Here is a 16,670-nt window from a genome sequence, read left to right on the forward strand (position 1 = left end):
TACCCTATCAAATTATAAGGTTTTTCTTTGTTCATCAAACATCAAAACACATTTCAAAGATGGGTACAACATTGGTGAACCATCTACCCCAACATCTATTTTCAGCCAAAATGCTTCTGAAAGGAACAGCTGATGAGCAACCACAATTCTGAACCATTTTGAGCAACTCTCCGTAAGTCTGAAGCAATGTAACTAATGTCCCTAATCATGGAAGGATCAGCAACAAGAGAACCAAAGAATTCCTCAGAAACAAGTCTCCCCCTACCCCCGCCTTCTAAGAAACAAAGTAAGAACAACATTGTCTCCAGTCTGGAACGGGCCTTCCAGAGTAAAGTCCTGTTATATATCCCATAAACAGTCAATTGAAAGCAACACTTTGTTCCTGTAGAAAAAAAATGCCACCCACAGAATCAGTGAAGCTTACAAATTGCCACCCACCCATCATGCCCACATGTCCTTCTGCCTTTACAAAGACTAGGCTAGTCAGACTGTGCTCCAGTGAGCTCTGGGCAGTGTCTCAGAGGTCATGTGAATTGATCTTGATAATGGGGTGTTTGGTGCTGTGTTTGGGGACAGGGGTAAGTCTATAGGAAATGGGGCAAAGAGTGACCAGAGGGAATAAGCAGGCTCTAGGCTCCAAAGCACCAACCTCTTCCACACAGAAGCTCCATCACCACTTAAAGAAAGAAAAAAAGAAAGAAAGAAAAAGTAAATAAAAATAAGTAAAAGTCACAGGACTTGGCCAAGTTATCCTGAATCAAGACATAACAAAAAAAAAAAAAACCCATAATTTAAAAAAGCAGAATCGCACAAAAGCAGCAGATCTTACTATCGAAATTTACTTTTTCTCTCTAAAGCATGGAGTAAAGAAAAAGACACAGTGAATAAGAGTCAGAGAGCTTAGGTCAAAATCCTGACTCTGTTACTAACTAGTTCTGGGTGATCTTCGGCAAGCTGCTTATCATCTGCAATACAGCAATCAAAGTGCCTTCTCAGACTGTTGTTATATTAAACAATGGAATCTAACCGAAGCACTTACTGCTAACTGTTACACCGTAGGCATATGCTCAAGAAATAGTACGGGGCCAGGCAGGTGGCTCAGGCCTGTGATCCCAGCGCTTTGGGAGGCCAAGACAGGAGGATCCCTTGAGCTTTGGAGCTCAAGACCAGCCTGAGCAACATAGTGAGATCCTGTCTCTATTAAAAAATAAGAAATAAAAACTTTTTTAAAAAAAGAAATAGTATGGGAAAGGGCAGGAGAAAGGAAATAACTTTAGGAACAATGTTCGTGTTCACTCATATAACCTGCCCCTCCTCTGGCCTTCCCTATCTGAGTAAAGGCAGTAACTATGCACAATTGTTTAAGCCAAAATGGGGAATTCATCAACTCCTCCCTTTGCACATATTTCCATTTCCAGTTCATCAACAAGTAGTACTGGTTTTAACTCCCAAAGATCATCCCTAATCCAGATAAAATCCTTCACCTTTCTCTACATTTCTGGTGCCGCCATCATCCCAGGTGCAACCAATTGCTGACAGATCTTGCCTTCACCCTACTATCCATTCCGCCACAGAACAGCCACATGATTTTTTTAAATCCTAAACCAAACATTTCCCTCACCTGCAGGAGAATCCAAAGTCTATAACATGACCTAGAAGAGAGGACCCACATGATCCAGCCTAGACCTTCCTTTCCAACATGATCTCAGATCACTCTTCATCTTGTTCACCACACTCCAAGACCAATGGTATTCTTTATTTTTCCAGAACCTAAATACTGGAATCCTAAATGCTTGGAATCCTTAAACTCCTGTTTCCTTCTTCCATGCTTCAAATCTCACCTCAAAGGTCAGAGGAAGCTTCCCCATCACTCTACTAAAGTGGCCTGTGCCCATTACTGTCACATCATCCGGTTCATTTTTTTCCTGTGTGAAATTATCTCATGGCCAGGTGCAGTGGCTCATGCCTGTAATCCCAAAATTTTGGGAGGCCAAGACAGGAAGATTGTTTGAGCTCAGGAGTTCCAGATCAGCCTGGAGTGAAAACTCCAGGCAGAGTGAGACCCTGCCTCCAAAAAAAAAAACCAAGTCAAAAATAATAATAATAATAAAATAAAATTATCTCAGGTATTTATTTGATCTTTTGTCTCCTCACTATGACCCCCACTGGAGTGTAAGTTTTATGCAGCAGGAATTTTGTCTTGTTCATGCCATATCCCCAGCTCCTAGAACAATGCCTCGCATATCATAAGCCTTCAACTGATTGATTTTCATTCAATCTAGGCCAGGGGCCAATCTTTTGGCTTCCCTGAGCAACACTGGAACAAGAATTGTCTTGGTCCACATATAAAATACACTAGCTAACACCAACAATTGCTGATGAGCCAAAAAAATAAAATGGCAACAAAAATCACATAATGTTTTAAGAAAGTTAACAAATTTGTGTTGGGCCGCATTCAAAACCGTCCTGGGCCACTTGTGGCCCACAGGCTGCGGCTTGAACAAACTTGTTCTAGACAGGTAAGAACCCTCCATGTTTAAAGGAAATCCAAATAAAAGACAGTATTATGCAATCCACCTTAATGAGCTGTACCAGTGCCTTCAATTTCAGAAAACTATTTCTGTCATGTAACCAAAGTCCCTTAAGCTGCAATTTAAATTTTCAATAAAGATAGTCACTTTTCCACCTTTTAAAGGCTGATTCTCTTTTCTTTAAGCCTCTTTTGTTTCACTTTTTAATATCTTTTATTCACAGCTTTTCTCTCAACTTCCACATATATCTAGAAAGATTATAACCAAAATTAGTAGTAGACTTGTGCATCAAAGCATTCAGTCAATTTAAGAACAGCATCGAACTTCTGGCCACTATGCATGCCAGACATTTTTGTATGATCCTGAGAAAGAAGTCAAAATTTAATCATTTTACATCTCACTTCTGTGTTGTTTGCTCACACTTTCTTGCTAAGTATTCTGGCCTCCACTTAAACCGCTTGCCATTTTTTTCACCTGGCCTGTTTTTCAAAACAATATAATTTCTCAAAGCTACTATTTGCTTTTGTTTTAATTTTTTTCCAGGAGATTTATTTTGTGTGAGAACTCTGGGCTTTATATAACAAAGTACTTAAGAGCAGGAAGCAGCCGGGCATGGTGGCTCAAGCCTGTAATCCCAGCACTTTGGGAGGCCAAGGCGGGTGGATCACAAGGTCAGGAGTTCGAGACCATCCTCGCCAACATGGTGAAACCCTGTCTCTACTAAAAATACAAAAAAATTAACTGGGCGTGGTGGCCGGCGCCCGTAGTCCCAGCTACTCAGGAGGCTGAGGCAGGAGAATGGCATGAACCCGGGAGGTGGAGCTTGCTGTGAGCCGAGATCATGCCACTGCACTCCAGTTTGGGTGACAGAGTGAGACTCCGTCTCAAAAAAAAAGAGCAGGAAGCACCAGTTAACCTGTAACCTACAGGTAGGTAAATGATCACATTTAAAGTCAGGTTTCCTGTACCTAGTGCTGTGGTTTGGATGTGCTTTGTTCCCACGAAAACTCATGTTGACATTTGATCCCAAATGTGGCAATATTGGGAGGTGGGGCCTAGTGGGAGGTGTTTGGGTCATGGGAGTGGATCTCCCATGAACAGATTAATGCCCTCCCTGGGAGTGGGGGGCTGAGTTCTCACTCTGGGGGTTAATAGAAGAGCCTGGCTCCCTCAGTTTCTCTCTCTTGATTCCTCTCTCACCATGTGATCTTTTTTGCACACGCCTTCTCCCTTTACACTGTCCACCATGAGTTGAAGCTGCCTTGAGGCCCTCACCAGATGCAGCTGCCAAATCTTGAATTCCAGCTACCAGAATTATGAGCCAAATAAACCTCTTTTTTAAAATAAATTACCCAGTCTCAGGTATTCTCTTTTAGTAACACAAAACGGACTAAGACACCTAGCCTCAGGGTTTCCATTGTTACTGAGTGTACATAGGATTGAAGGATCACAATATGACCTCCTATTCTTTCAGCAAGCCATCGTCACCTCTCATCGTTAACTGCTCCTCTCTGCTTTCAGTGTGGATTAAAGAAACTGGCACCATTTCTCTCTGCCAAATACTCTGATTACACCACCTCCCATTTCCTGTCTTCTTGATCCAAAAATTGACAAGAAGTGAAGAAACCAAAAATACCTTGTATATGTGCCAAAATGTTGCAAAAATTGAGAAACCCAGAATCTGCTGAATGGTATCTTGAAAGTTTTTTTAAAAAATTAATAATATATAGGCTACAGAGAACAAGTTATCCAAAATTCTTTTAAAAATTCAAATTAGTAAAGTCAAAAAACAGAAAAGACTAGAACTTTCAGAAAGTCAAAGTTCATTTTTTTCTAGCAATCTTAAACGTTAAGCTTTGAGGTTTCGTGAAATATTTATACACACCAAAAAGTCATCAGTGAGGTTAACATATAAAAATTTTTAAATAACTGTATTTTAAGACTATACATACCCTTTCCTTTAATCAATGCATATTATAAAGAAACATTAAAAGTTGTACCTACCTTAGCTGGAGGAACTTTTCCAGCAGCTGTGATCTGACCAGTAAAAAAACGTCCAAAATGATTTGCTGCTAGGACAACAGCCTTATAACTTTAAAAATAAATAAATAAATAAATAAATAAATAATTCCATAAAAGGAGAGATCTCAGACTCACATATCATCATAAGTCATCAATGAAGTTTTGTCAAAGAATAATAGCTAATATTTATGTAGTATGTACTATGTGTCAAAAACAGTTCTAAGTGTTGTATATACACTTGCTCCTTTAATTTGCACAACAAGCCTATGGAAAGGTACAATTACTGTCTTCATCCCATAGGTGAGAAAACTGAGATACAGATTGAGAGACTTGCCTAAGGTCACTCAGCTAGTAAATGGTAGAGCCAGAAGTCTAACACAGGCAGTCTGCCTACAGAGGCACTCTCTTATCCATTATGCACCCACCCTCTTCATAACAAGTACTGTAGAACATAATAGAAAATGTAATGAAAGAAAGATAGGAAAATACTAACAATGGTTTTCTTTGGGTACTAGGACTATACATCCTTCACACTTACTTTACTATATAGTCCAAATATTGTTTGATGACTGGATAGTGCTTAGGTAATGGGGGGGAAATCCTTAAAATAAAAAAAAATTAGGTCAGCCATAGGCTTGTACAAAATAAGATTTCAACCTCGGAGAACAGAAGAAACACTTCCCTTGATCTCTAATGGTTCAAAGTATGGGATTTTCCGATATACTGATCTTAGTTCATGTCCTAGTTCTCTGACTGATTACCTTTGTGACCTTGGGCAAATTTTTAAAATTTTCTAAACCTTGGTTTCCTCATCTATAAAGTAAGGACAAAAAGCATCTATCTTTTAGGGTCGTGAGGACTAAATGAGATAACGCAGGTGAAACACTTCGCATAAATCCTGTCACATAGAAAATGCTCAGTGAATATTAAGTGTTTTAGCCAAAGAAACAAACTATTTAATAAATCAAATAATATGCATCATCTTTTCTTTAACAGGATATTTTTAACATGCTACACTAATTTCATTTTCATAGCATTTTATATGTAAAAGGCACTTTTGCATTCTTACTTGGTAATATATACACTGGCTCAATATTATAAAGCAACTATTAAAACTCCCCTGCTAGGTGACAAGAAAATCTTCTCCCTGATCATATTTTTACATAATAATACTTGATACAATAATTGATGCAAAAACATATAAAGTCACCATTATTAAGTTAATCACACTGGAGCAAAAAACAATACTTTAGAGATTACAGTATCTGTTGCTCTCCTGAATTCAAATGACAGCAATTTTTAATGGGCAAATATGACAAAGATTCAAAGGCCACTGTAAGAAATTAATTGTGGAATTAATGCTCTAAAAGATTCAGTTGCTATTCTGAAAAATAAATAATAAAAGGAGATTACACAGGAAATGTACAAGGAAACATTGATAGTGAAAAAAGTAATAAATTGGACATTTTCTTCATGACAGCAAAAAAGTTCAGAATGAACAGTAATCAAGTGGAAGTAGCACATCTTCACTGTAATATGGCTGTGTGTATGAATGAGATGGATAATGATTTATCATACATTGTATGGATATGTATACTAGATGATTCCTTTCACACTACGCTCTCTGCATATATCAGCTCAGGACATAAAAGAGTGATTCCTCAAATTGTGATCCCTGGGTCCCTGATGGCTTAAACTTCAGACAAATCTGGGGCCATAGTGGATGAGATGGAGAGTAGGAATGTTTCTGCACAATCCTGCCATACTCAGTGTACCCAAAGCTACTCAGCTCTTATTGGATTTATTTATATTGTCTCATAATATTTCATTTGCTCAAAAGATTCAACAGCTAAAACAACTTGATCTAGAGCGACTGGTTTTGATATTCTTTCACATATGTGTATTTCAGAATCAACAGCACCCTTAAAACTTTACATTATACATTTTCTAGATAAAATTTTAAGTCACACATTGCATAATATAACTCCCTTACAGGCTAAATAAATTTAAAAGTGTGCAGCTAAAACACAAAGTAGAATCTATGACATATTTCCTATGCTAAAATATAAAACCTAAGAAAACTTTCTGCTTAGGTGTCAGGCTATAAAAGGCTTTATTCATGTTAGTCATGTTAGTGTCTTTTTATGCACTGTTTTTTTAAAAAGGTTATTTTCTTTGTGCCTCATTAATATTAGCAAATTCTCAACTACTAATAGTTTTCATGATTAAAATCTAATTTAATTAGTTTCTTAGAGAAGTTGATTCATAAGCCTTATCCCATTTCCAGATTGTTCCCACCCTTTAAGGCAAAGTCAGCAGTACACTGCTTTCATGTAGCTATTCCTGTCCCTCACCCATGGCAGGCATGATTACTCAATCATAGCCACATTCCTCCAAGCAGAATGGGCCTTAGAATCCTTCTCAACATAGTACTCCAGGCAATCAACAGAGAATGTATTAGTGCTATTGGGCAAATGAAGCTTATTACCATCTTGACCTTAAAGGTAGAAGACATAGCCCTCAGTTATCAATATGGGTTTTGACATCAGATGAAACTTCCTCTAGTCCAGACCTTTTTCCTATTCTTTAAATATTTTATAAATTTACCTAAGCAAAACCTAATTAAGACGGCAAATCCACAAATATATGCATATTAATTTAACCACATGAAATTGTCACTATTCAACCATTTTTGACCTATAAAAACAGTAACTTCAACCTTACATATACATGTACACACACTTTTATGAAATACAGTGTGTTCCTCATACAAATAATCTGACAGCTATTTGCTTTGGTGGATGGAAACATTACTACTCTTCTACTCATTAAGATTAAAAAGGAATATAAATAGAGTTCATTTCCTATCTAATTACTGTAAAACAATAAAATGAGTCAAAAATAATTTAAATACTCTCAAAAGGCTGTAATCTCCAACAATAATTACAAATAAAATCACTGTAAGACAGAAGAGCTACAGTGTGAAGGTTTCTGTAGCACTATTGCACTTTCGTTCAATTGAAATGGAAAATAACCTACCCCGCAATGTTGGCCATGGAGCTTAGCGCATCATATCCCTGAGCAATTGTGACTCTTGGAACCTGGTCCATTGCCAGAACTGTAGTTTTTCTTTGGGAAAGTTTATTTAGCAACTCTGGATTTTGGGCTGGGTAAATAAAACTAATCAGCGTTCCCGATGTCTTTAAAAGGTCAGCTTCATGAACACCTAATGTTGGATTAACCATAGGGGCTCGCACCTGGGGAAAAAATCAAGTCACAGATTAAAAATATAAATACTTTAATCATATTTTTAAGCAAACAGGAAAACTTAGATAATATGCCATGACTGAAATAATACTCCAGAAATAAATCTTCCATCAATAATTTCTGACTAAATTCTTAAACAATATAAGGCACACACAGAGGTATACCATCTATCCCCTGCCTAATGACCTGTGGACTGCTCTGAGTAAAGGGCACACACACCTGGGAAATACAAAATACTGAGACTGGTTTGACAATTAACTGCAGAGAGGTGAAAAAATATATGGAAGTTCTACAGCAAACCTGCAGTCCCCAAAACTTATTACCCTGGTAAAATTAACAGATATTAGAATAAATAGACAGGAAGTTTTGTTGTGTGTTCAATCCTTCGAGCAAGATTCAGTCCTTGCTAATTTTGGCAAGCATGAATATTTGGAGTGATGAGACATTAAGAACATCATAAACTAAAACTAAGTATAGATTTATGTCACTTTAAAATTCCAGATGACTATTTATTAGATGAACACAATTCACACTAGTAACCTTGCTGAATTGGGTTTAAGCCAAAAGCTACAATATATTCTGTTACATTAAGAAGTATCAACTAAGTCAATGAATATACACTCCATATGCTTGAAAGTTTCCAATATCCACTTTTTAAAGCCAAATTTTTAAAACTGTATTTTAAATGTATTTTAAAATGTTTTACATCCAAGTTTAAAATCAACCTTCAAATAAAATATCCCATTTCATTAGTTCCTAGTTAGCAATAGTGCTTTTAGGCAAGTAAACACAGAAAACACAGCCTCTGGGACTTATGTTTTAAATACAAACACAAACATTGGGTCAATAAGTTTATCTCACAGCATTTCACCTCAATTTACCTATGAGACACCTTTGTCTGCTATTCCCATTTCAGTTGTTGATCTGGTGATGCATATGTTTCTAGGTTCTGGACTTTAATTAAGGCTCTCTGACAAGGTCTACTTTTCCTCCAAGAAAATCTATAACATAGATTTAGTAAAAGTTAGAAAACAACTCTGAATTGATTCTACTGGTCCCTATCAAATGCTCAGCTGAGACCGTTGTCATCTGAGTAAGTCAAGCCAATAGAATGTTGCCCTGAATGCGCTCCTCAGGATATTAACAGACTTGGCTCAAACGAGAGGCCCCCAAGATCAAGAAGTTTGTTAATGCTAGTACTGTATAAAGTCATACAATATTCTATGTTATAGGATTTCTGAGCACACCATTAACTGCTTATATACATTGTGAATCCCTAAAAGGAACACATAGCACTTCCAAAATGTAAGCACACCCTTATAGGGCTTTTTCAAGACATCTCAAAAGATGATCCCTAGAATATATATGAGAATGAATTACACTTTTCTTTTTTCTCTAAGTAATTTTACTATATATCTAGTTATATCACCAAGTATTTGTAAACTTAAACCTTTAAAAAGCTTTAGCTGAGTTACAGTTAACCCCCCATGCCACAAATTTTACTATTAACTTTCAATAGCAAAAATTGGTTTTGTAACTTTAGCAAAAACCACCTGTCAAGTGTTAGGATCCTGTCAAGTTATTCAGTGGGCTTTATGTAAGGAAATAAAAAAACTATGTGATTGATACCTCATAGAAATTAATGTAGAAAAAAGCTGTATCTCCTGAAAAAATGAGTTACTTCCCTGTTTGCTTTGGTTGCAGGAGGCTTAGCATTTAATTTAATGCTCAACTCTAGTTATCATCTATGCTAGACCCTTGATACAGTCTCTCCCCCTTTCTCTAAAGGATTTTTGATTTAATATTTTAATTCTCAAGTCATTTAGTATATAGATTTCTGTTATATATTACCTTAAGAACTTATTTTAGAGTAGGTAAAGCTACTCGCCACTCAGCCCAAAGCTGCTTTCTCCAAAAGTCATGCCCTCTCTAGAAATAGCACGTATGTCAGTGTAAATCATTGTGCCTTCAGGTGTCAGAAGATCACTGAACATTTAGTCCCAGACTAAGTTCCATACCTTCTTTCCATTCTAGCAGTAAATGTTCACGTGTGGGTATTCTGGATATATATGGACCATGTAGAACAAATTTTTCCTAGCCAATTAAAAGAAAACGTCCATATAGCAAATGTAAAAATGAAGATCACTTTTTCTCTCCTCATGGTTAAACATAGATCATACTGTCTGATAAAAGTTTTACTGGAGCATGAAAAATATGACAACATGCAGTCATTTCTTTGAGAAAAATACACTGTTTGAAAATAGGAAAAGGTGTAACTCCAGATAAAGTAATTTAATTTTTCTATGAAAAGATTTCAAAAAGTCAGCATGCTGTAAATGGGAGAGGAAAAAGGAATAATTACTTTGACCACCAAATCAGAAGCCAGCACTTCCTTTGCCCCTTGGATTTGGGCACCTGCCGCTCTATAGTGATCATCTGAGAACTTGGAAGCTTCGCCCGCACCCGATTCCACGACAACGTTAAAACCCTGCTTGACCAAGTTCTGAACGCCAGCAGGAGACAATGCCACTCGCTTCTCATTTTGGAATATCTCTTTGGGGACTCCAACAGTCAGTTGCTTATATGGAATTCCTAGAAACAAGCAAAGGCAAAAAAAAATACATTTGGTAAAAAACAAACAAAAAATGTTTAAAAACAGATTTCAGAAAATTGAAAGGAGCAATCTTTTCTTCAAAATATACCACACATGCAAGCTGCGGTTCAGAATGATGTTCCTGATTCATACTTATAATTCTTTGACTTTTTTGGTAGATGATAAGAAACTTTTATGCCTACTCTTCTGAAACTTCTAAATATTTTATTTAATCAATTGGCTTTCTTCAAGGAATATAACAAGCTTAGTTGATTTGTAGGAGAAAAAAAAATGGGTTTAGAGATCCCTCCACATGCTGACTCCATTCTTCAAACTAAGGGCAAGGTTATGGTCTCCTTGCCCTTACTTTTAACAAAAATGGAAGTAATTAGCTATTTTGAAGAACAACTGTATCCTAGACACTTTGATGGCCTGCCACACTCAAAGTTCCCTTCCAGGCAATTTGGCCACACACAACACCTCATAAATTTCTAAGTGTTGTATCTTAAGACTCTACACACTCAGCCACTTAGACAAGGGATCAGCAACTGTGTCAAGGACAATCATCTACAGGGCAGATGAGGAAAACTAGCAGCTGCACCTTATAAGATGACTTAGACAGGAACTCTGTCCAAGGACGCTCTATGTTGGCCAGCGACTACTCAACCCACTGGGTTCTCTCTCAAGGAGTTTAAATGGGAGACCCACAGAAAGGGACAAGGAGAGTAGATCAGTGCAAATGTTATTTGTAAGCACAGCTATGAGGTAATCAAAGGGAGGTCAGCAGTAACAGTGATAGAAACATCAGTAGTAGATATTTAAAGAGAGAAGATGGGTCACAGCCATGAATTCTACAAATAACATTCCACTTATCCAAGGAGTAGATGGGGGGTTTCTGGGCTCTCACACTCGCCAAGAATCCACATAGCAAACCCTCATCACAAAATATAATCTGATGTGATTCTATTCCTTGCAACCCAAAAAAGCCTATATAGTACAATCTTATATTTAGATATGGTTCAGACCATCTTTAGCTACAGGACATCAGTTTCTCCTGATGTTTTACTTAATATGCAGCATAAACATTTTTTAATGAAGAGTATCTGTTTCTATATAAGGTTTATTAAAGCTTAGGAAACCCATTCTTGCAACCTAAGATCTGAATATGTATAATTTCAAAATGAATGAAATTATCCCTACAAAGTAACTTATTAAGTAAGACCTTAGAGAAATTAAGTCAACCTAGACCTGAATTTGAACACTGTCTTAGATTCCACACTACCTATATAGTAATAATTTACAGTACACGAAAGGCAAATAATGCTGAATCTTACTCCTTACTGGAAGAAGAAGGAGGAAAATAATAGAAAGCTGGCAAATATTTGGATTGACATACAAAGCTCAATCACATACACTTATCTCAAGTTCACTTAGCTGACAACCTCAAATTGTCAGGCTCTACATGGTAAAAGCAAGGAAGCTACCAAAGATGACTGAAGCCATGTCAAAAGGATTTAGAAGCCAATTTGAAAGGGCTTCCACTGACCAAATAAGAGATAATTTAAGCACATACAAGGGACAAAGAAACTGGCTAAACAATACCAAGAGGATTCAATCAGCCAAACCTAGAATGTTGTTAATTCTACAGAGCAACAATGAAATTCTTCAGTATATTAAAAGGAAAAAAGAGAGGGGAACTTATAGATAAAAAGAGACAAAAGAGACATAGCAAATACAATGTGTGGACCCTGTTTGGATCACTCTTTGAACAAGCCAACTGTAAAGAAAAAGAGGGAGGGAGGGAGAGAGGGAGGGAGGGAGGGAGGGAGGGAGGGAGGGAGGGAGGGAGGGAGGGAGGGAGGGAGGGAGGGAGGCAGGCAGGCAGGCAGGCAGGCAGGCAGGAAGGCAGGCAGGCAGGCAGGCAGGCAGCAAGAAAGCAATTGAAAAAATATGAATACTGACTGTAGCTGGAATTACTTACTACACTTTTCAATATGGTAATGAACTTATGGTTATATTAAGGAAAAAATAGACTTCTTATCTTTCAGAGATAAAAATAATTAGGAAATAGTGAAGAACCAGAAATTAAACAAAAATGTCTTATACATAATCAATATAGAGATCTTGATGTCCATGGATTTACTCACAAGGACAGTTTTCATGTCTTCAACAGTTATTTACCTTTATTTTATACACAATTTTATCACCAGGATAATCTGGCTTTCCAGAGCGGTTTAAAAGAAAGCATCTGAAGATAAAGTTGGAGGCTTGTAGGGACAGATACCCTGCCAATTTTGACTTGTCATCTAAGAACAAGAAAAGAGGCTATAAAATCTATTCAAGGCAGACATAAGATCTCAAAACACCTAGCAGTTTAGAGGTCCTAAATGAATCGACAAACAGTCCTACAAACTTAAAAAACAAAAGAGGGCATTATTCTAGGTGACAAAGGTTGCCCCCCAAAATATCCATCCTGTTCCTCCACCTTAATAAGAAAGTGCCATTTTTAGCTGGGTACATTGCTCCCTTACAGCAAAATGTCCAAGTCTCCCTTACAGCTACATGTCTGAGTTCTGGACAGTGAGGTGAAGTGACAGAAGTACTGGGATGGTCTTTGGGCAAGACTGATGAAAGAGAGTTGACTTGGGGGGCAACCCACTCGGGTCCCCTTCCACTCTATGGAAGCTTTGTTCTTTCGCTCTTTGCAATAAATCTTGCTGCTGCTTAAAAAAAAAAAAGACAGTTGACTTGGTTTAGAAGGGCCCCTTTTTAGCCTCTCCTCCTTCTGGCCTGTACCCCAGAAGAGAAGCAAGGAGACGTTCTATCAGGGAAGGCCTTGTAGGCCACTGGAAGACTTCAGATCTTCCTCTGTAAGAGCTAGGAAGCAAGTGGCAAATTTTGAATTGAGAAGTGACATGATTGTACATTTTAAAAAGATTATTCTCACTGTCCTGTGCAGAACAGACTGTAGGGGGCAGAGGTAAAAAGCACAGAGACATTTAGAAGACTGGTGCATCAGTACAGGTGACAGATGACGATGGCTTGGACCAAGATGATAAAAGTAGCAATGGCAAGAAGAGGACAGTTTGTAGATATGAGATAGAGCTGACCTATACCTACTAGGAGGATGTAGAATGACTCCAGGGTTTCTGACCTGAGCAACTGCAATCAAATTGCTACTAACTAAATTGGAAAGCATTAATGTAGACCAATTAATATAGTTAATTCCTAATTCCTGAGCATAGATGAGCTGTATATGGTACAATTCTCAAATACTAACAAGGAATTAGGAAGGGCTTCTAGGAGAAATGGTTATTATGAGCAATAGGCTCCAGGGACAACTCAACTGGTTTATCTTTTTTGTTTGTTTGTTTTTCCTATTACCTTGTCTTCTCTGTTAGCGCTGGAAATCAGGAACGTCTATAGTACATGGTAAATACAAGACAGCACTTACTTGTTGTTTGTTTAAAATGATCACTCACAAGCACCAGGCCATAAAACTACATGGCTTTTCCTTTTATCGATCATCAGATCTATTAGTTCCTATGACTTGAAGGTTTCATTTACAATCACTGAAGTGAGACTTTACCTGGTTTTACAGGCGCTTTACACCACAGTTCTTGGTGAGTATAAAATGTTCGTAAAAAATCCTTCTTCACACGTAGACCCTTACAGGACCCCAAATTGCTAAGTAAAGGACACGAACAGCCAGTCACCACTGTTTTCAATAGGTTTGCCATGTTGATATGAGTTCCCAATTTTCTGACTCCCCAGTTTCCTTGAAGGCAAATCACTAAGAAAAAAGAAAATAGGATGTTTATATGCCAAGAAAAAAACTATTTGTCTTTTAAACATGAAAAACATTTTTAAAATACTAATCTAAAGAGCTTGAAATATAACAGTTACATGTAGACATCTATAAATAATTTATTTGCCAAGTTCCTTACTTATAGAAGATGCTCAAAATTCGGTTTCCAGTTCAGGCATTTAAAACTTGGAATCCATTTTCCCACTAAAATTGGAGTTCTAAACTCACTATTCAATTCCAAGCCTAGGTCATATAACCTATTTGATCCTTAATGTAGCTAGAAAGCTTTAATACACACACATATTGCTACAGAATCAAGTCATATCTTACATGAAAGTTATCTTCTAAGTCAGCATGTCCAGCAAAAAGTGCATGTAATTCAGTTACCTTTGAATTTCCCTTAAATTACCTAAAATACTGTACAGTATAATGGTGACTTACATTTAGCCACCAGGTCATACCAAATACTCTGACATCCTATTCAGTGCAGCAGGATGCTTATCCACTGAGACCTCTGAACTGAGGCTGACTGAGTGAACAAAAGATTCATGTTTGCCAAGTGCACCTCTCAAGAAAATTAAACATGCATGACACATGACTCTAAGAAGAAAGAAAGAAAAATTCCATAGTGTCTTTATCAAATAGGCTTGTGCTTGCAGATGTGGCCATAACTATGAACTGTTTTGTCAGTGGTTCTCACAAATGGCCACTTTTTGCGAGTTCTCACCAGGCTGCGTGAAGTGTCACTGGGTTTTGCTGTTACTAAGGTTTCAGGAACTACCTCCACCACATTCCTCAGTAGATCCCCAGGGATGCATGAAAGGCACTCCCACTGTCCCCATAATTCCCAATGATCCTCCACACCTTTCTCTTCTTTCATTCAAGAATGGAAAGAAGCCAGGCACGGTGGCTTATGCCTGTAATCCCAGCACTTTGGGAGGCCAAGGTGAGCAGATCACGAGGTCAGGAGTTCAAGACCAGCCTGACCAACATGGCGAAACCCCGTTTCTACTAAAAATATAAAAATTAGCCGGCCCTGGTAGCTGGCACCTGTAATCCTGGCTACTCAGGAGGCTGAAGCAGGAGAATTGGTTGAACCTGGGAGGTGGAGGATGCAGTGAGCCAAGATTGCACCACTGCACTCCAGCCTGGGTGACAGAGTGAGACACCGTCTCAAAAAAAAAAAAAGAATGGAAAGCAGCCAAGGACTTAGAATTTTATCAGCCAAACTCAGCTAACACTGCTAACTCTGCCTGTAAGTTCTGCTGTATCATGTGGACCCTCATGGGACTGAGCATCTGATCCTAGCAGGCTCCGTAAATGTTCTTCCAGACTCCAGAGGGAGAAAGACTTAGCTCATTTTTAATTTCAGAACTGCTGCCACTGGCCAGGCATGGTGGCTCATGCCTGTAATCCTAGCACTTTGGGAGGCGTTGCCTGAGTTCAGCAGTTCAACACCAGCCTGGGCAACATGGCAAAACCTCGTCTCTACTAAAAATACAAAAAATTAGCCGGGCGTTGTTATGCACGTCCGTGTGAAGAGACCACCAAACAGGCTTTGTGTGAGCAACAAGGCTGTTTATTTTCACTTGGGTGCAAGTGGGCTGAGTCCGAAAAGAGAGTCAGTAAAGACAGATAGGGGTGGGGCAGTTTTATAGGATTTGGGTAGGTGGTGGAAGATTACAGTTAAAGGAGGTTTTCTCTTGCAGACAGTGGTGGGGGTCACAAGGTGCTCAGTGGGGAGCTCCTGAGACTCATTGTCCAGGAGAAGGAATGTCACAAGGTCAATTGATCAGTTAGGGTTGGGCACGAACAAATCACAATGGTGGAATGTCATCAGTTAAGGCAGGAACTGGCCATTTTCACTTCTTTTGTGGTTCTTCAGTTGCTTCAGGCCATCCGGATATATATGTGCAGATCACAGGGGTTATGATGGCTTAGCTCGGGCTCAGAGTCCTGACAGGAGTGATGGTGCGCACCTGTAGTCCCAGCTACTCATGAAACTGAGGCACCAGAATTGCTTGAACTTGGGAGGCAAAGGTTGCAGTGAGCTGAGATCATGCCACTACACTCCAGCCTGCCAGCCTGCTAGCCTGGGCGAGAGAGCAAGACTCTGTCTCAAAAAAAAAAAAAAAAAAAAAAAAACCTGCTGCCACAACTCCTTGAAGAAACATCTTTAAAATACCAGAAAGCAGCACTGGTAATGGAAATTTTTAATCCAGGGAGCATATTTATTCATAAGATGCCCCTTAATTCAACAAATATATACCAAGGGCAGAGTTTTGCCATTAAGAAGCACTTGTAGAATCAAACTGGAATTTTCCTGGAGATAAGAAGTCAACAAATAATAACACTACAAAGTAGAGTAACAGAGTAACACAAGCTCAGAGTCCTTTGAAGGATCAAAGAATGAGATTGTGTCCTCTTTTAGAGCTCAGAAAAGGAAGGG

At 38.3% G+C, this 16,670-nt stretch overlaps 1 protein-coding gene across 4 annotated transcripts in view; it reads right to left on the reverse strand.

Moving 5' to 3' along the window:
• Nucleotides 1-16,670, reverse strand: part of NNT (nicotinamide nucleotide transhydrogenase) — a 105,192-nt gene that overhangs the window by 84,722 nt on the left and 3,800 nt on the right. For all 4 annotated transcript variants that reach the window (XM_008963360.4, XM_003811010.5, XM_003811009.5 and 1 more), the window contains exons 2-5: nt 14,003-14,206; nt 10,183-10,412; nt 7,593-7,810; nt 4,536-4,623 (exon numbers count right to left, since the gene is read on the reverse strand). In XM_008963360.4, coding sequence (XP_008961608.1) covers nt 4,536-4,623; nt 7,593-7,810; nt 10,183-10,412; nt 14,003-14,153 — 687 coding nt within the window. In that variant the 5' untranslated portion in view covers nt 14,154-14,206. The remainder of the gene's footprint in view (nt 1-4,535; nt 4,624-7,592; nt 7,811-10,182; nt 10,413-14,002; nt 14,207-16,670) is intronic.

This window comes from Pan paniscus, chromosome 4 (genome assembly GCF_029289425.2).
Source record: "Pan paniscus chromosome 4, NHGRI_mPanPan1-v2.0_pri, whole genome shotgun sequence".
Lineage (NCBI taxonomy): Eukaryota > Metazoa > Chordata > Mammalia > Primates > Hominidae > Pan > Pan paniscus.